The sequence below is a fragment of the Eurosta solidaginis genome, chromosome X, assembly GCF_040869045.1.
Source record: "Eurosta solidaginis isolate ZX-2024a chromosome X, ASM4086904v1, whole genome shotgun sequence".
NCBI lineage: Eukaryota > Metazoa > Arthropoda > Insecta > Diptera > Tephritidae > Eurosta > Eurosta solidaginis.
Genome location: NC_090324.1, coordinates 4,989,452 through 5,010,157, shown reverse-complemented (window position 1 = coordinate 5,010,157; position 20,706 = coordinate 4,989,452). Strand labels below are relative to the sequence as shown.

The window sequence follows — 20,706 nt, the reverse complement described above, 5'->3', positions numbered from 1 at the left end:
AATTTCACAAGGATTGGTAAATTTTTGTTCGACTTAAGGCATTAAAAGTATCCTAGACAAATTAAACGAAAAAGGGCGGAGCCACGCCCATTTTGAAATTTTCTTTTGTTTTTGCATTTTTTTGCACCATATCATTACTGGAGTTGAATGTTGACATAATTTACTTATATACTGTAAGGATATTAACTTTTCTTTTAAAATTTGACTTTAAAAAAAATTTGTTTAAAAAGTGGGCGTGGTCGCTTTCCGATTTTGCTAATTTTTATAAAGCATACATGCAGTAATAAGAGTAACGTTCCTGTCAAATTTCATAATGATATCTTCAACGACTGCCAAATTACAGCTTACAAAACTTCTAAATTACCTTCTTTTAAAAGTGGGCGGTGCCACGCCCATTGTCCAAACTTTTACTAGTTTTCTATTCTGCGTTATAAGATCAACTCACTTACCAAGTTTCATCGCTTAATCCGTATTTAGTAATGAATTATCGCACTTTTTCGATTTTTCGAAAATTTCGATATCGAAAAAGTGGGCGTGGTTATAGTCCGATATCGTTCATTTTAAATAGCGATCTGAGATGACTGCCCAGGAACCTACATACCAAATTTCATCAAGATATCTCAAAATTTACCCAAGTTATCGTGTTAACGGACAGACGGACGGACATGGCTCAATAGAATTTTTTTTCGATACTGATGATTTTGATATATGGAAGTCTATATATATCTCGATTCCTTTATACCTGTACAACCAACCGTTATCCAATAAAAGTTAATATACTCTGTGAGCCCTGTTCAACTGAGTATAATAAATATAAAATTATAAAATCGCTTCAAATAAATGTTTTCATACATTTAAAGCAATACGGGCAATCCCCGATTAACTCATACAAATATACAACATTTGGTTAATTCGTTGTAGTTCTATAAATAGAACAAAAACAGCAACAATACCAAGTTTCCCTGAAACCGCCTTACCAACTTGCAGAACTTCAAAATATAATTACATACGAAGTATGTAGTGTGTAGAAGCATAATATATGCAAAAGAAGGCAATTGGGAAAAACTTTACAACAACTAAGGCATGACGTGGCTGAATGCGTATGTAACCCTTCAACCAGCTTAGGAGTGCGGGTTCAAATCCCACTTCCGGGAGAAAAGGCTTTGAAAAGATTTGCAAGGTATAATCGAAACAGCTGTCGCCTTGTCCGTCCTAATGTCACGTTGTTTAAATTTTTCCCAAATCATTAAATAAATTATAAAATTAAAAATTTTTTCAAATAAATATTTTCATGCATTTAAAGCAATAAGGGTAATCCCCGCTTAAAATTCATACAAATAAACCTATATTTCTTAAACAACGTAGAAACAATTTCCAACTAAACAAACATTTTTTATGTTTGTGTGACGAGGTTGAGATAACTCTCACTCGAGAATAATTATTGTTTCGGACTCGCTCTTTGCCATGAAAAAAAACGGCTCTATCTTCTCTTAGTAATTAAAAAATATTATGTATACTTTTAGTCTATTGTATTTGTGAATATATATTTGTCTGCTGATGAGTTTCTCTGTATCTGAGCGGTTTTAGATCTCGGCGCTTAAGAAGCCACTGCCTCTCAAAGACTCGTAACAATAAAAATTATAAATTAGAATTAGAATAAAAAAAAAATTATGTATTAAAACAAGAAAGAAAAGAAAAAAATTACAGGATTAGCCTTGTTCGGCCTGAGTGCGTCTGGAACCGGCAGTGGGTAGGCGCACACGGGTCGATCTCGGGTTGATAGTGCTCTCGAAAGAAAGTAAAAGAACAAAACGCAAAGAGGATTTCCTCGTTATAATAGTGTTTTAATTAGAGTGTAGGAAAATATATACAAGGATACAATATTACCTTTGAGTGTAAAACTGATGACGGTGATATTCGGCGATGTGTGCTGGTTGGCGGTCGATCGAAAAAGAGGCCGGTTATCCCGTTGAGGACAACCGCTAAGCCACGAAAAAGTCCTCTGGTATTAAGGAGGGGAAAAAAGCCACACACACAACAACCCCCACATATACGTGCATGGGTGCTGACAACCTGCACACACACGTGCATGTGTATGAAACGCATGCATGTGCATGCATGCACACAAATGCGGCGTGAGTGTGGGTGGCTGGAAATATTATTAAAACGTTAGGGAGGGGCGCCGTCAATCAGGTAAAAGTTAGGCATTTGGCCTAAACATGCCGCCCCCCTTGCGGTACGCAACATCACAGTCCGCCAAGGATCACCGACCGTGAAGAAGAGAAGAAAAAAAGTAAAATCTTATAACTAATTATATCTAACTTAACATAAACGCCGGTCAGTCCGCCGGCTTGGCGGCACGCAAGATGGTTTGCGCAATGGGTGAGCTTGGTTGCTGATGCCTCTGTCATTCGGCACTTTTCCCGTTATGATTCAAGGCCTAAGCCAGGCTTGCCTAGAGCTAGGGATAGCGAAAAGAAGTAAGAAGATATACGTGTTCATATTTCTTGCCGTTTATTACAAATTCATTGGAAATTCTATGCTTGTGAATTTTGTATGAAGAAAATTTAATAAAAAATAGCTCATTGTAATGATACAAGCTTTTAAAACGCACACCTCCATTGTGAATTCATACAAGTGGCGAATTTTCGATAAAATGTTCACAATAGTGAACAGCGAGTGAGTATTAATATGTAGTCTGATTTTCTGTATACAAATTTAAAGGAAAAGCTGATTTGAAACAAATGTGAAATAGTGAACAGCGAGTGAGTATTAATATGTAGTCTGATTTTCTGTATACAAATTTAAAGGAAAAGCTGATTTGAAACAAATGTGAAATTCATGGCACTTCAATTCAATAACGGCGAACACAAGAAAAAGAAACCTTTCTTCCATTCTCTGACCCTTCGCGACAGCCGTTCTCCCTGTCAGCTATGATTTGACACGTAGGTATGGCAATGGAGGGATAGAAAGATTTTTCACTTGTACGAAATCACAATGCACACCTCTTGCGACTGTGTACAGCAGAAATTCAATAAAAATAAAAAAGTGTAAAAATTCATGGATTTCGGTTGTTTCCGAACATTTTCATGTTAGGCCTTGGTTGTGCCCGAGAGTACCCAACCGAAGATGGTACTCTGAGCCAACAAAGGGCCAAACGTGGTGGGCAGAATCCCTGGTAGCATTATTTCGGCATATACGTCTGTCCCTAGTACGAGGCGGATCGGGGCGGATGAATAAAACTGTGGATCCGCCAGACGGAGATGTGCGTACGGGGATGCGATGGCGCTGTCGACGCTGGTCGTGGGGGCCATTCGCCGAAAATTGGCCACGACCGCCGCATGGGTTGCAATTCGTTTATTTTGGCCGTGTCTTCCTCGTATGCGTAGTAGGCATCCTGCTTGCCCGCCAATGTTGCTGGCAGGGAGTTGGAGCTCCTGGGCGAGCTCATATGCTATCACGGTGGTGGGGGAGCATCCGTCAATTAAGGCCCGGACGAGGTGTAGCCGCCCCCCAGCTTCTATCTTCACGACCGCGGTGGGTGTGATCGCTACTGTTGGTATCATGGTGGCGGTGGCCGCTGGATGCTGGGCTACGAGCCCTGACCGGAAAGTGGACACGGTGGTGAGCTGCAGCGTGTTGCCTCCGTGGCTGCGATCTTGTGGCTGATGTCGTTGGTGCAGGCGAAGAGGCCGTGTCTCCGCTCTGCGGTCGCGCGAATGTCGTCTCCGTTGGGGGTTCCTGGGTTGCCGGCGAAGAGACCGGGTCTCCGCTCGGCCGTTATATGTACGGCGCTGGGCTGTCGCTGTCCCTTGTTGGAGCCGCTTCCTCTCGTGCTGCAGAAGTGGTCGAAACGATTTGGCTGTAGGCGTTATGGTCGGGCGAAGAGACCGCGTCTCCGCTCCGGTTCGGCTGGCATCTCGGTTTCGGGGTGGACGAAGAGGTCCAGTCTCCGTTCCAGCGTCCGACGCATATAACGAGATTGAGTCGTCTATCCGCTCTCGGGGTGAATCTAGCTCCTCTTCCACTTGGACGCTCCATGGCTTGGAGCGGGCTTCTTGTAATAGCTGCTCCTCTTCGTCGATCGAGGCGATGTGCAGCATCGTGTGGTGCTTCTCGCCGCACCGTTTGCATCGCCCTTGGCTTGGGCATGCGTTAGAGCGGTGATCAGGCGCCAAACAATTTCCGCAGTAGCATTCGCGAATGGTTACGTAGAGGCGCTCTTCTGGCCTTTTCGCCCTGAATGCTGGGCACAAGCGGATAGGGTGTCGCTCAAGACACACTCGGCATTCCGACGAATAACGCGCTGCGTTCGTGGCAGCATTTCGTTTTAAAGCGGCAAAACGACCCATTTTCCTGAAAGGAGTGAAATAGGTTTCAATGGGTCGGGTCATTGTCGAAGTGCAGGGGCGAGTGGTCCCTAATTATATGGTTGAGATTTGGGAAATTTTAGTAGCGCGTGCGTAGGGGGCAACCATCTGTAGCAGTATAAATATTCGTATTTGGCGCACAACATGTGCATAGCCTCTTTCAACGCACGTTATGTGCCTGGGTCTTTAGTGCCTTATTTCGTTTATTTTGTGTCACCCGCTAGCGTTTTAGTTAGCCACGGACACACTAGTGCTGCAGAAGAATGAGCATTTACGATTTTTCAGTTCGCACATTCTGGTACCGAACCGGGTAGAAAGTGTGTAGCGTGGGTTCTTTTGAGTCGCTGTTATTTGTGTTGTTGATGCTAAAAATCAACAACTTCCCTGCCCGCCACAAAAAAATATGTTTGGACAGCAAATTGTATGCTATGTAAAGAAAAAAATAAAAAATAAAAATCTTCGTTTTGGACGAAGAGAAGAATTTGCAGAATGAATAATTTTTGTTTTGTATTGCCCTTCACTTATCTCTTCAACTTTTCCCCAAGTACGCTTGTAGTCATGTTTTATTGATGGCCTTTATCAAACGGCACGGTTCCCGAAGGGTATTTGGCTCCGTTACCGGTTCCTCAGACTCGGGTTTTTGGGTACCCGTTTGCATCTTTATATGCATCCCTAATATAATGCACATTTAAACTCGGCATGTATATGTACATACGTTGGTATAAGTATATGGACCGTCAGTGCACGGACTTTACCGCATTGGTAGTTTGACCAACCTTTTTGACCCATTTTTCATTTTCAACTACGTCTACGTCTTCTGCTACCAAAATTTAGCTTCTACTAATATTTCAGTATTTTCGCACTGAAAACGTATACGGCGATCATTTTTAAAGTGTCTAATTGCCAAGCCCACCCAACTAACATTATGAGGGGATAATGATTAAAATCAGTCAATTCTCTTAAAATTTGTGAGCAACTTTAAACAAGAAATGACTTTTTGACAAGATAATATAGCAAATATTTTCTGCGCTATTTTTCTAAGTTTTTTTTTTTTTCGTGAATAATTTAAACGAAAATAAAAGTTTTACGTAAACGATAACATGCCGAAATCGGTTATTTGGTGGCAGTATTTTGGGTACTTGGGAATATTGTTGTGGTAGGTAGACGTTTTGGGATGTGATTTATTTTGTGATTTGTTTGTTTTACGATAAATTGGGAATTTTTTGGTACCAATATAAACCGTAGTTATCGTTTTCACGAAACTTCTACTACCATTTTCCGTGCCCCAACATTTTGACTTTACAAAAGTCCATGCACTGGTAGATATTTACCAGCAGCAAAGACAAAAAAAATTGTGCACATTCATACACACCCGTGTATAGAATGTAAATTCCTCTGAATTGAAGCAAACGGGACTAATCGAGAGATTTATTCCGTTGCTTCATTCTTTAATTTTTTACGCTTGGTGGAGTAGGTTGGCTAAAACATGGTAAGTAGAGTGCAATATTTTCTTTTCATTAATCAATCAATTTTTCTTCTTTTTTTTCTTTTTAGATGTAAATTTGGTTCGATTTCTAATTTTTGCTTTAATATCGAACTCATTACAAATTCTGTCGAAACAATGGGACACTTTGGATTGCCTTGCCGCGTTAAGTCCACACATAAATGCATATCATTTGGACATGTTACAATAATATATGATTCTGGCGCTTGTGCATGTGTTTCAGCAATGGCTTGTGCATTACGGCGTTTTGGTTCTACTTTACCACCAGATGATTCAATCATACGTACAATTTCAGAACGTGCTGGAAAAACATCAGGTGTTACAAAGAAATGTTTGCCAGCAAAAAGCGTATTTCGTATTGTCGAACGTAATACAGTATCCAAGTGAAATTTGAGATTTTCATCGACAGGTATGTATTGTATTTTGTAAGTATCTGGCGGCAGGAACCGGCCTGCTTTGGCACTCTCCACTAACCAATTCGATTTGAGTACATAATCTACATGACAAACAGCTTGTATGAGTTTGCATGTGCGACTTTCGCGTGTCATAACCAAAAAAGTTGCATCCTCTGGATTGTCGACAACGATACCACCAAGAGTGACGACAGCTTTTTTCAACGATTCTGGATCGGCCACTTGTGAAAATATCACCTTTGGTGGTTTATAATTGTGTGGGTATTCAACACAGACTATTGTCTCTGGTATTTCCTCCTAATAGGGTGAGATCTTTTGACGTTTCGACTTTTGTTCAAAATATGGATCAGCTAAAGAACGTTTGACACGTTCATGCGCTTCTTGTGTAAGATTTATTGGTGCTTTCCAAGCGGCCATCAAATGTGGTACCAACGGATAATCGATCCTAAATGGTGCAGCTAACGAATATTGCTGATACTTCTGATTTTCATATTGCGACATTCCACTCAGATTACCAATGCAAATATCTGCCAACCAAACTGCATTTACAATCGGTATATTCCACTCTTTGGCAGCGGTGTATTTATCACCTTCGGGTTTTTTACAAATCAAAACTGTATTATGCTTCGATAAGTATGATGTGTATATGGCACCACATTCTTCTACCATTTGCTGTATGCGAAAGCTTTCTTCACCTTCAAATCCATGTGTTGAAATTATGTGTTTATCTAGAGGCTTCTGATATCCAAATTGACTGGGAACCGGTAGATGAAGTGCTTGCCATGGCGGCAGTAATTGTTTCTTAAAGCAAATATCACTCAACCAATATGCTGTTATGCAACGTTTGGAGTCGCGCAATGCTTGCATCACCACCCCATGACGTTGCGTACGACAGAGCACATGTGTAACGCGTTGACAATAAACGCGTTCAATATCACCACCAAATTGCCGTATCGTCTCCATCCAAATTGGCAATTCATTTGCATCGGTTTCATCATACTCCACAATATAAATGTACAGCCAACAAGGAAAAGGTCAGGTGGTAATTTTAAATTCGGATTGTGTCCGTAGAATTGCGGACGCGGTGGCAGCGGCATATTGGGGCGGCCTTGTATGAATCCAGCCTGTGTCATGACACCTTGAGGCGATTGTGTAGATTGAGGCTGGGGAACTTGTGCCACCGCAATTTGCCGCCGATCAGAGAGTTTATTTTATAGTAATTACATGGGTGAGATAGGATAACAAGTCTGCGTCATTACAGAACATTCGTCGCAAAACTTGGATATACCTGTTTATATATGTATATGTATGTATGTGATGGGATTTTACTTGTGCGTTAATCTAGCAATTTTAATGTTAATCGCACTGACTGTTTTATTTTAATTTTATATTCAAAATAATATTATTCGGTTAAATTAATTTCATAATGAACTCAGTAATTAAGGATATATTAAAGATATAGTATATGTCTGTATTTATACATATTTGACACCTCCTTCAAATTTCTCAATTGCTCGCTAAATAAGTTTTTATGCATCTGAAGATGTGTGTATCATTCGTTATGCCAATTATAAGCACTTAGTTCTTTTTAATAAATTTTGTTGCTATACATTGCAATATTTATGATAAATGGAACGACATGCTGCCTTCATTCGCGGCAACTTTGAGCTTTTCTCGCATCACTTCCTGACTTGAATAATCAGGCAATTTTAAATAATTTACACATGTCATCACTGATGGTAAATATTCGTTTGGATTTTGATTACCATCAAGTGTTTTGCGCACAATTGTTAGCTGTGGTGTTAAAGACTTAAAACCTCCAGTCGGTAGTCGGGGTGAGCCGGTCACAAATTGTAAAAAGAGACGCTGCTCGTCACGATTATATGAAGAGAGGATATCATATAGATATTGTATCGCCTGGGAATCTTGGGTAAACCCATGGTCAGTACGGCAACAGTCTTGAAGCATTTTAACGTCCCATCGTTGGTAGTTGCAAGCACCAGAACCACAAAAAACATTTTCCAACTCTTCAGGATAAAACATACGCAGACGTTGTGTCGGGAAAACCGAGTCAAATCCTTCTCGTAGCGCCTCAAATTGTTTCTGCACGCCTTCAACAAGGAACCAATACGTCACCAATGAGATGTACTGATGTAGATTGTGAATTGTTACTGGCGTATCACGACCACCACGGCATAGTTCTATATTTGCATAGCCTGGTAAAACGAAATCCAATCCAAGATCAGCTATGGGGCATCCATCCAAATCCAGCGATTCAATCTTTTCAGTCTTTTCCATTGCATCAAGTTTCGATTCGTTTAATATTTGATCGCGTTCAAGTACCACGTCCTGTAATCTTACCAATGTACTTTGCACTTCGGGTGCGACACGTGCCAAATCGGCTAAACCAACTGAATATTCTTCATTCAATAGCCAGCGGTAGAACGGTATTGAGAATGGTAGATCCAACATTCGACTATCCATAACAGCCTTAGCCATAAATTTTCCAAGGAATTTGAATTTTGCTTTGGCTTTTGATACTTGCGGCAATTTGGATGACTTGCCCAATGGCATGGGAAAGAGTCCGTGTGGAGTATTTACATATGCCATGGATGTGCTGGTCGTTATTGTCGCCACAGATGATACAATATCGCTAATTTCAGGTGGTGATCTATCACCTCTTTCGCGTGGCAGCTGTTGTGATAGTTGGGACTGATTTTGCTGGGTCTCGTGTTCAATTATCATGTTTAAAGCACTATCATTAGGAGATGAAGTGATACCCACTTGATCCATATTTAATTGGCGCTGCTGATATTGCAGCTGTTGCTGATGATTGTGATGCAATATCATACCAGACTGTGGGGCATTACCAGCGACTACAACTTGATGTTGTATTATTTGCTGGGGATGCTGTTGTTGTTGAAGCGACTGTTCTGGTACTGGGGTGCCACCTGCTGCTACGACCATCGTCTGTTGCTGTTGTTGTATGAATAGTTTGTCTTGGCGGGTATAATACGGCGAGCCCATTATGCTTCGTGGATGATTTAATATGCGATGTGTCCAATACTTGTTGCTGTTGAATACCAACCATTTCCCGCCATTTTTTTTAATAATGACTTAGCCCGACGTGCTAAGTTCTCGTCCGTAGTACGTCTTCTTAAATGATTTATAAACTTTGCCAATCTGGTGGCTTCCACTTGCTCTCTGGTAACCGGTGAGCATTCCAATGAAGAAATAACAGACACGACTGAATCCATATTGACCACATCATAGTTTTGGTCCAGCGATTTACATAAACGTAGTGTTAAATCATATATATGTTGGGTGTTCATTTATATAAGCCTACACGAACCCCAAAAATTGTGAAAGGTTGTAATGAAAGATAATAAATTTCTCCTTCCTTATCGATTATTTTTATAGCATTGATTTTCAGGATGTTTCAAAATGTAACATTCTTATTATTAAAGGGAAAACACGCTTTTATAAAACATACATGCGCAAGTTTAAGAAACTATTGCTGACTAACCAACGGAGTTGAGGAGTTATATTCTTATCCCGAAGTCTTCGAGTGCTGTCATAGGGCCATTAAATTAAATGTATATGCATCCTTTTAAAGAATGAATACTTTTATCGGTACGGGTAAAAAAAAAGGAAATCCGTTAACCCGTTGGTGCCAGTGTATCATTTTGAACACGTTCTCAACATTTTGCATGTGTTTTCGAAAAGAGGCACGTATCTGGTTAGGTGCAACCTCTATGGGTAGTTGAGCATGGAAGTTAATTTGATTGTATTTATAGTTAAGAAGGAAACGGTTGGTTTCCATTTTAACTATTTTTTAATAGCTATTTCAATACATACATTTTGTTGGTCTCGCGCCTTTGGCCGAGTGTGTAGGTGTTCTGTCATCCTCGCTCGGGGTGAGCGGGTGAAGTTGGGTTGATTTGCTGTCCTCGCTCTGGGAGAGCGGGTGAATTGTGGGTTTGATTTTGAAGATGAAAAATATTTGTTTTGTGGCAGATGGGGATCTGCATTAGGGTGGTTGATTGGCCTCGGTGGGCGAGCGCTGGGTTTTGAAATTTTGAAAATTTAAAAAAAATTATGGGCCGAGTGCCTTTGTTTTCTGTGGCAGACCGAGGGTCTGCGTAAAGGCTTTTCTGGTATACTCGTTATGGGAGAACGAGTGAGTGGGCAATTTTTTTTTTTTTGAACGGAGGGATGTGGAGGCACGGGGGGGATTGTTAAGCGAAGCTTTTGGTCCTCGCACCATCTATCTCCGTGGGAAGAAGGATCAGTTTGACCAAAGGACGTCTGACTTGACCCTTCTCGGTTATGAGGTCGACTACACGTACTCGGTTATCTTCTCCGGGGTGTACGTCGACGACTCTACCTAGCCTCCACTCGTTGGGAGATAAGTTGTCCTCTTTGAGGACAGCGAGATCTCCCACTTTTATATTTTCTTTGGGATGCTTCCACTTCACTCGTTTTTGAAGTTCGGATAGATATTCCACCTTCCATCGTTTGCAGAAAGTGTGATGGAGGGCTTTGAGCTTCTGCCATCTGTTTATTATGGAGGCCGTGCTTTCGTTCACATCCGGTTCTGGCGGCGCCAGAAGATGGCTGCCGGTTAGGAAATGTCCTGGAGTTAGGGGTTCCAGGTCCGTTGGGTCATTCGACCCCGGACTGAGAGGGCGCGAGTTGAGGCACGCCTCAATCCGGCACAAAAGTGTTTGGAACTCCTCCATAGTATATTTGTGGGGAGAAGCGATCTTTTTGAAGTGGCTTTTGAAGCTCTTCACTCCCGCTTCCCACAAGCCGCCCATATGTGGAGCGCCAGCGGGAATAAAATGCCAAGTTAATGCTTGATGGCTATACTTGGAGACTGTTTTGTCTCGGCTTTCTGCCAGGAAGGCTTTGAATTCCGATCGTAGAGATCTGGAAGCTCCGACAAAGTTCGTACCATTGTCGGAGTAGATGTTCTTCGGACATCCTCTTCTCGCGATAAAACGCGAAAAGGCCGCGAGGAAGCCTGGGGTACTAAGGTCACTAGTGGCTTCTAAATGGATGGCCTTAGTGGAAAAGCAGACGAAAAGGCATACGTAGCCTTTTGACAGTCGACATCCCCTACCGCGGTAGCTTTTGATGTCGAAAGGCCCTGCAAAGTCTACCCCGGTATTGGTGAACGCGCGGGTAAAAGTAGTCCGTTCGCAGGGAAGGGTCCCCATAAGTTGGGACTGTACCTGCTTTCGGTGAATAATGCAGGTTTTGCACTTGTGGATGATGGCTCTGATCATGGTCTTGACATTCGGTATACAGTATTGGGTTCGGATAAGACGGAGCATGAGCTGGTTCTCGCCATGAAGGGAGTCATGATGAGCCATCATAACTGTAAGGCGAGACAGCCTACAATTGTACGGCAAGATGATCGGATGACGCTCATTGTATGACATGTCCTTTGACGCCCCTAGACGCCCCCCTGTTCTAATAATATCATCTTTGTCGATATATGGATTTAGGGACAGTATTTCACTCTTGCGATCGATAGGTTCCCTATTTTTTAATTTTAAATATTCTGTCCCGTAAAATTGTTTCTGGCAGACTCGTATTAATGCTTGAGACGTTGCCTTAATCTCATCGGCTGAGATTATGCACGACCTTTCGTGGAACATTGCTTTAGTTTTCGGGTGAGTTCGTTTATAAAATCTCCTAACATAGGAAAGAACCTTTAAAGCCCTGGGTAAATTTGAAAAACGGTCGAGAATATCTACATGATCTACCCTTGTCGTGGCATATGTTTGTGCCCTCTTCTCCTCAACGGACGTTTTGTATTCGGTCTCTTGTGCTGGCCAGTGGGAATTGTCTTCTTGCAGCCAAGAAGGTCCCTGCCACCACAACGAATTGTTGGTCAACTCTGATGCAAGTAGTCCTCTGCTTCCTAGATCCGCTGGATTAGATTCCGAGTCCACGTGAAGCCAATCCTTGCTACCGACCATATCGATGATCTTAGTGATTCGGTGTGCGACGAAGGTTGACCAGGAACAGGGCGGCTTTCTTATCCATGCGAGTACGATGGTTGAATCCGTCCAGAGGTGAACTTTTACGGGTCCCAAATGAATATTTCGGAATATTGATTCCATCATTTCTGCGAGAAGCACGGCGCCGCAGAGTTCTAAACGTGGTAGCGAGATGGTTTTCACTGGAGCTACTCTGGTTTTTGCTAAGAGTAAGTGAATGAAAAACTGATCGTCTCTTTTTACGCGCATATATATCGCTGCAGCATATGCTTTCTCGGAAGCGTCACAGAAGCCGTGGATTTCTATTTCGCCTTCCGGGGAAAAATTTACCCACCGCGGTATCCGTATGTTATATATTTCGCCATAGTGTTGGGTGAAGGTTTTCCACCGTTCTAATGTATTTGGTGAGACAGGCTCATCCCATCCGGTGCCTTCTAACCAAATATTCTGCATTAATATTTTTGCTACTATGACCATTGGTGCAAGCCAGCCTAAAGGGTCGAAAAGTTTGGCTATAGCGGATAGGATTGCGCGTTTGGTGATGTTCTCGCCCTTCTCTAAAACTCCTGCGGTGAAGTAAAACATGTCTGAATGCGCGTTCCATCGTATTCCGAGTGCCTTCACCGAGCTAGCCTCTTCAAACGCTAGGAAGTCCTCGCTGAGCAAATCCGTTTTGGGGATGTCCTGAAGGACTTCCTCACAATTGGATGTCCACTTGCGCAATGGAAAGCCAGCTGAGTGTAGTGCTTCGCGAATCTCGTTCCTTGCTTTGATAGTTGACGCTATTGTATGCCCTCCAGATAAAACGTCGTCGACATACATACTTTCGCGTAATATACCCGATGCTATTGGGTGGGTATTTTCTACATCATTAGCCAATTGTAGAAGTGACCGTATCGCGAGGTAGGGGGCGCAGTTTACACCAAATGTGACAGTCTTTAGTTCGTAAAGACTGATGGGTTCGTTGGGGGATGTTCGATGGACAATTCTTTGAAATTTGGCGTGATTATCGGTCACCCAAATTTGCCTATACATCTTTTCTATGTCACTATTAAAGACAAAGCGATACAGTCGCCAACGTAAAATTAAAATAGGCAAGTCTGCTTGGAGTACTGGACCTGGGTGGAGTATGTCGTTTAGACTAATGCCATTTGCTGTCGGACTTGACGCGTTGAAGACGACGCGCACCTTGGTGGTGGTACTTTCCGCCTTTACAACGGCGTGGTGGGGCAGGAAATAATTATCCGAATCGTCGGATGGTACATTATTTTTAATTTTTCTCATATGTCCAAGCGTTTCGTATTCGGATAACACCCGAACATACTCTTTCCCTAACTCTTGGTTTTTCAGTAATCGCCCCTCATTTCTGAAGAATTGTGAACATGCGCGCTTTAGAGACGGTCCTAATGCAATCTTCTCAGGGTAATCCTGCCTGAATGGTAGCGAGACTGTATATCTTCCACTTTCATCACGTTTTGTTGTGTCCTTAAATAATTGTTCACAATACCTTTCTTCTTCATTAACCATTTTGTTTTTGGGAACATTTTCTACCTCCCAGAAAGCTTTTAATTGGTTGTCCAACGCAACCTCGTTGTAGAATGACATGATGCTCTTCGTTGGACTCGGTGCTTCGATGCGACCGGTTAGTATCCAACCGAACACTGTCTCTTGGGCCAGAAGTGTATTTAGTACATTCTTTTTCAGACCACTCAGTATAATTTGGGGATATATGTCTCCTCCAAGTATGAGGTCTACATCTTCGTTGATGTAGAACCTCTTGTCTGCCAAAACCAAGTCTGGGAATGCCTGCATAGTCATGACGTTGATATGGCAGGATGGAAGATTCCCAGTGAGTTTGGCTAGGACTAGAACGGGTGTAGTCAGGCTGAAGCAGGCATCCACTGGTGAACGTAATTCAATTTTGGATGCTTCTTTCACCTGGGCTGACACCGAATTTGTGATGCCTGAAACTTGGGCATGCATTTTTCTCGCTGGCAAATTGATTCTGCGTTTCAGTCTTTCAGTTATAAAGGAACATTCAGACCCTGAATCAATTAATGCCCGTGCGGAGAAGTCGGTACCATTATGGCGAATGTATACGCGAGCAGTTCCTAATAGCACGCCTGTGCTGGACTTGGCATGACAGGATTTTACATTCTGGTTCGCAGATTGTCGCGCCTGTGCCGAAGTTGTTGGGCTATTATCCGCATCTTTGAAAGGATTGCGTACAGCCGTGTGCTGAGATGTATCCGCATGCAGGAGCGTGTGGTGACGAGAGTGGCATTTGGAACAGTTGTAGGAACTGGTGCACTTCGTCACGGTGTGTCCTGGGGATAAGCAATTCAGGCAGCCACTTGTGGATTTTATAAATTTAATCCTTTCTACTGGGGTTAAGTCGCAGAAGCGTGAACAGTTGCGTAATCTGTGCTCCGTAGATTTGCACATTTTACAAATTGATTTTATTGTTTGCTTGGATACTTTCGTTTGAAAAGCACCAAGTCTTTTCGTAGGGGTTTCCGTTGATTGTCGCGACGCGTTTGGTTTTTGCACTTTCGAAGTGGTATGCCCTGTAAAACCAGACACTGTTTCAAGTGTCTGAAACCGATTAGACAGGAATTTATCCATATCCTCCCACTTGGATATGTCCATTTTATGGTCTATACTTTGCTCCCAAAGAGCCAGCGTGCTCTCTGGTAACTTGGTTGAGCATAGATAGGTCAGGATTGCATCCCAATTGGAAGTGTCAATTTTGTGGCATTTGAGGGACGAAATACAATTATTTATATCATTTTGCAGCTTTTTTATTGAACTGCCACACTCACTTTCTACCTTTTTTAAGTTAAATAAAATTTGTAGTTGTGTGTTAACTAAGATACGTTTGTTTTCGTATCTTTCACACAAGTTTTTCCAGGCCATCTCGAAACCTTCATTTGTGAGGGGGCATTTTTTAACGATATCTTTTGCTTCGCCCTGCGTTTTGTTGTTGAGATGGAATAACTTTTCCACCTCTTTCAAGCTGGAATTGTTTATATAAATTGCCGTGAAAAGGTCGCGAAAAGTTGGCCAAGACAGATAATCCCCTTTAAAAAATTCCGTATCGCAAGCAGGGAGGCGAATTTTATGCCCATGAGGTTCTTGCTCAGGGTTGACGTTCTTTTCATCATTCTTGTATTTTTCTGCCTCAGCAGATATAGACGCTGAACATCGCACGTAGATTGCGTATGCTGCCTTTTGCTTCTTTCTGATCGCCATAACGTCATCCGCTGACACCTCATCAGATCCCAATAGCGAATCAAACGCAGACTTTACCTTCTTCCACAAGAGCCGCAACTCTTCCTGCTGTATTGCAAGGGTGTGTTTGCTATGGTCGCTCTCCGGAATAAGGCTGTAATCTTTATCAAACTCTGCGATTGATTCTGCTAAACGGATGTAGGTTTCCATTGTCTTGGTTACGTTTATTAAAGCGAAAATTGCCGATTAGAAATAATGAGAGTCTCCTGAATTAAGATACCTGGCCTAGCAGTAAATTAAAAAACTTTGAATTTCGACGTTTTATATTTATTACTTTTATTTCAGACTTTGTCAGCGTAGGGACAACGGAAAAGGGTTAATTTTTGGACTTTTTGTCACAGCAGTGAAAAATAGCAAACGATATTATGTACAAACTTTTTGTCTCAGCGGCAACAACAAAAAAAAAGGGACCAATCGCCAACTCCACAAATAATGGGTGTATTTTTGAGAAAGTGAAAAAATGCGTGCAATATACAAAAATAAGCGCAAGAAAAAAGTGTTTAAAAAGTGAAGTGAGCACCGGATTAATTAAATTAAATTGAACTTGATTTCGTGTTTGTGATGTGCAAATAAACAACAACAAAAACCTATTTAGTATGGTGCGGAAAGTGAGGTTAGGTTACCCTCTTCCTTGTGTTGTGTCTGGAAAACCTTACCACTGGTGGGGGGATAGACCAGATAATCACAAGGACTGAAATAAATTAACAAATCAAGTGGTTTAACTTTTAAAATGGAAAAAATGGTGCCCACTAAGTAATTTCACTTTTTACACTTCTTCTCGATTTCAATATTTCGCGCACAACACAGGTGTTTTCTTTATTTCTCTTCAATAACACTTAAAAAAAATGGCAAGAAATATAACACTTACTTCTCTTTGTGCTGTGGTTCCGGTATTTGTATAATATAATCCCACTTTTCTCGCTGTTGTGCTTGGCAAATAAATCCTTTGATGAGTTTTTGTGGCAATTCGCAAGTTTTATAGTAGGCAAAATCCTTCGGCAAAAGTTTTTGAGGTTGATAAATTGTGCTGTGTTGTGGACTGTATAACAAAGAGGCGCTTTTAGGTCCTAGTGAGGAGGACCAATGTTCGGCCTGAGTGCGTCTGGAACCGGCAGTGGGTAGGCGCACACGGGTCGATCTCGGGTTGATAGTGCTCTCGAAAGAAAGTAAAAGAACAAAACGCAAAGAGGATTTCCTCGTTATAATAGTGTTTTAATTAGAGTGTAGGAAAATATATACAAGGATACAATATTACCTTTGAGTGTAAAACTGATGACGGTGATATTCGGCGATGTGTGCTGGTTGGCGGTCGATCGAAAAAGAGGCCGGTTATCCCGTTGAGGACAACCGCTAAGCCACGAAAAAGTCCTCTGGTATTAAGGAGGGGAAAAAAGCCACACACACAACAACCCCCACATATACGTGCATGGGTGCTGACAACCTGCACACACACGTGCATGTGTATGAAACGCATGCATGTGCATGCATGCACACAAATGCGGCGTGAGTGTGGGTGGCTGGAAATATTATTAAAACGTTAGGGAGGGGCGCCGTCAAGCAGGTAAAAGTTAGGCATTTGGCCTAAACAAGCCTGGTTTCATCGGGCCACTTGAGGGCACTGCGCAGCTACAACTTCCGAGAAACAAAAAATACCCCTTTACTTGTATTTGCGAAACATGAGTTCACATTATTAGTCGGAGCATTTTCTCTTTCAGCATTGTGTCGTAATTGAGCTTCTCGTGACTTTGATGCTGAAGCTTTTGTGGGTGTTGGCTGTTTCGAAATACGAAGCAACGTATGATGTCCTAAATGACATGTGACACAGTTCATTCGAATGCTGCACTTTGATACCGACAGAGCGCCAGTGTGGTTTCCCGCAATTTTGTGGAACATATATACGTAATAATTGCATCCCAGTTTGATATGTCGCAACCGCCTATCGCCTTGTCCTTCCTGATGTCACGTTGTTTATATTTTTCCCAAATTATTAAATAAATTATAAAATTAAAAATTGCTTGAAATAAATGTTTCAATACATAATAGTCAATTCGTTGTTGTTCTATAAATAGAACAAAAACAGCAACAATACCAGTTTCTCTGGAACCGCCTTACAAACATGCAAAACTTCAACACATAATTACATACGAAGTATGTGATGTGTAGAAGATTAATATATGCAAAAGAAGGCAATTGGGAAAAACTTTACAACTACTAAATCATGACGAAGCTGAATGCGTTTGTAACACGTTCAACTTTCGTAGGAGTGCGGGTTCGGATCCCACTCCCGGGAGAAAAGGCTTTACATGGGTATAATCGAAACAGCTGCCGCCTTGTCCGTCCTGATGTCACGTTGTTTAAATTTTTCGCAAATTATTAAATAAATTATAAAATTAAAAATAGCTTGAAATTATTGTTTTCAATCATATTAAAGGACATCGTTCAACCTTTTTCGTTGGCCTCACCTTGAGTCTTTTGATTCAAATAATATAATTTTTCCACTGGTTCGAGGTCTTTGTTACAGTATATATGTGACCCGGCCTATGAAAAGGTGGCTTATGACTAAAAAAAAAAGAAAACAACTAAAAAACTGAAGAAATGCATTGTTTATCTTTAACAGCTGTTTCGCGCAATTTCTTTTTTGAGTCATAAGCCCCCTTTTCTTAGGCCGGGGCACATATATAGCAGTGAACATGTCTCTAAATGACGGCCAAGCAAGGTAATCTCTTTTGAAAACGTCCGTATCACACGATGACAGACGCACACAATATTTCCTATCCCCTGAGCTTTGTTCTTTCTTTTCATCTTTCTCAAGTTTTTCCGAAAGTTCGGCCATTGCTGCCTGGCACTTATGAAAGCTGAGTTATGTAATTTTGTGCTTCTTTTTAATGGCAGACAGATCCTTTGAATCGAGGAGCTCAAGAGTTCTTCATATTGTATCGAATGTTGACATCACTAGGCTGTTAGTAAATAATGACGCAACAACAAAAAAAATTAAAGCGAGCCACACTGATGTACATGAACACATAAATCATCATTTATACACATACATAGAAGGCGACGAAGAGATATCTCACGCACACACACATATAGTCTTCAGTCGAAGTAGTTACTCACACAAGCACGCATATGACTACGAGAAACGCATGAACTACAAACATACATGTATATCGCTGGTAACCAAGTAGGAGATTCTGGAAGGTGAAACGGCTAAACCTTTGGAGAAATATGCTGACGAGGCAACAGGGAGTATAAAAGCAGCGCAAGCTGAGGAATTCCTAATCTTACTTACTTACTTACTTACTTAATTGGCGCTTAACCGTCTAAACGGTTATGGCCGTCCAACAAGGCGCGCCAGTCGCTCCTTCGCTCCGCCAACCGGCGCCAATTGGTCACACCAAGGGAGTTTAAATCGTTTTCCACCTGGTCCTTCCAACGGAGTGGGGGCCGCCCTCTACCTCTGCTTCCATAGGCGGGTTCCGATAGAAACACTTTCTTGGCCGGAGCATCATCTTTCATTCGCATAACGTGGCCTAGCCAGCGCAGCCGCTGCGTTTTAATTCGCTGGACTATGTTGATGTCTGCGTATAGCTCGTACAGCTCATCATTAAATCTTCTTCGGTACTCGCCATCGCCAACGCGTAGAGGTCCATAAATCTTTCGAGGAACTTTTCTCTCGAACACTCCCAAAGCCGCTTCATCTGCTGTTGTCATGGTCCATGCTTCTGCCCCATATAGCAGGACGGGTACGATAAGTGACTTGTAGAGTATGATTTTCGTTCGCCGAGAGAGGACTTTACTTTTCAATTGCCTACCTAGTCCAAAGTAGCATTTATTGGCAAGATTGATTCTTCGCTGGATTTCAGTGCTGATGTTGTTGCTAGTGTTGATGCTGGTTCCCAAATAAACGAAGTCTTTTACTATTTCGAATTCCTAATCCGTTTGATTTAAACACGCTATCAGTTGCGAAGTGAAGTATAATTTTACTACGCCCAAAGCAGTCTAATAAAGACCATTTTGCAATACAGAATATTGGAGTGATTTACTCAACAGTTTAGCGACTCGAACGTTAGCAGAAAGTTTCAAATAAGCGGAGTTTCCCAAAATTTGTTACAATTGGTGTCAGAAGAGGTATTGTTGAATAAATTCCAGAGGGCAACAAGAACATGGCCAAGTTAAGTGATTTGAAGATCCAGCAGCTCAAAAAGGAGTTGGGGAACCGTGGGTTGAACACAACCGGCAATAAATCCGAACTACAATCACGACAACGATCAACGCCCTGTCAAATACAGCTAAATCTCCACGCACATAAACTACATTATAACTTATGTTTATTTTCCTTATATCACCCTTCCTTTGAAAAGAAGAATTTGGCAAGATGATCATGTTTACCATACTCTTCTTTTGCATTAATTGGTTCGGATTAACGAACATGCTATATTAGGGTGTACCTTCCTTTTTGAAATTCGTTCATCCGGGTCAATTTTATATTTTTTTGTTAAATAAATTAGAGAATGTTAAAATTATATTAGTATTTTTTTGGCTTTGTTCTTTTTGTTGTTTGTATAATAAATTTAAATTTTATATAGTTTAATTATAAATTTTCTTTTTCTTATATTTATATTAAGATATACATATATACATATAAGTACATATAGAATAATATTTTTTGTGTTTTGCAGTTTGCTTTAATTACATGCTAAATTCGACATTTAAATTTGTATCTTTTTTTTTTTTTTTGTTGTAATAATTTTTGTGCCTTCGTGGCTGGTTCAAAATGATAGTACTTAAATTTTTTTTTTTTGGATTTGTTCGGCCTGGGTGCGTCTGAAACCGGCAGTGGGTAGGCGCACACGGGTCGATCTCGGGTTGGTAGTTCACTCGGAATAAAATAAAGAGAACACAGGAAGGATTTCCTCATTATAAAATGATATTTAAGTCAAGTGAAAGCAAATTACAATGTCGATATAAATTTACCGTTACGTTCAAATGATGGCGGTGATGGTCCTGGGTGACGTGAACAGCTTGGCGGTCAATCGAGAAAGAGGCCGGTGGCCCGTTGATGACAACCGCTAAGCCGCGAAAAAGTCCTCTGGTGTTAAGGAGGGGAAGGGCCACAC

At 41.5% G+C, this 20,706-nt stretch overlaps 2 protein-coding genes across 2 annotated transcripts in view; one reads left to right on the top strand and one right to left on the bottom strand.

Annotated features, from left to right (window-relative positions):
- Ca-alpha1D (Ca[2+]-channel protein alpha[[1]] subunit D) overlaps window positions 1–20,706 on the top strand; it is a 6,221,746-nt gene that overhangs the window by 2,038,963 nt on the left and 4,162,077 nt on the right. The gene's annotated exons all lie outside the window — the stretch shown is intronic.
- On the bottom strand, window positions 7,743–9,314 carry LOC137234336 (E3 ubiquitin-protein ligase TRIP12-like). Its single transcript, XM_067757931.1, has one exon. The coding sequence runs from the start codon at window positions 9,312–9,314 to the stop codon at window positions 7,908–7,910; it is 1,407 nt and encodes a 468-aa protein (XP_067614032.1). The 3' UTR covers window positions 7,743–7,907.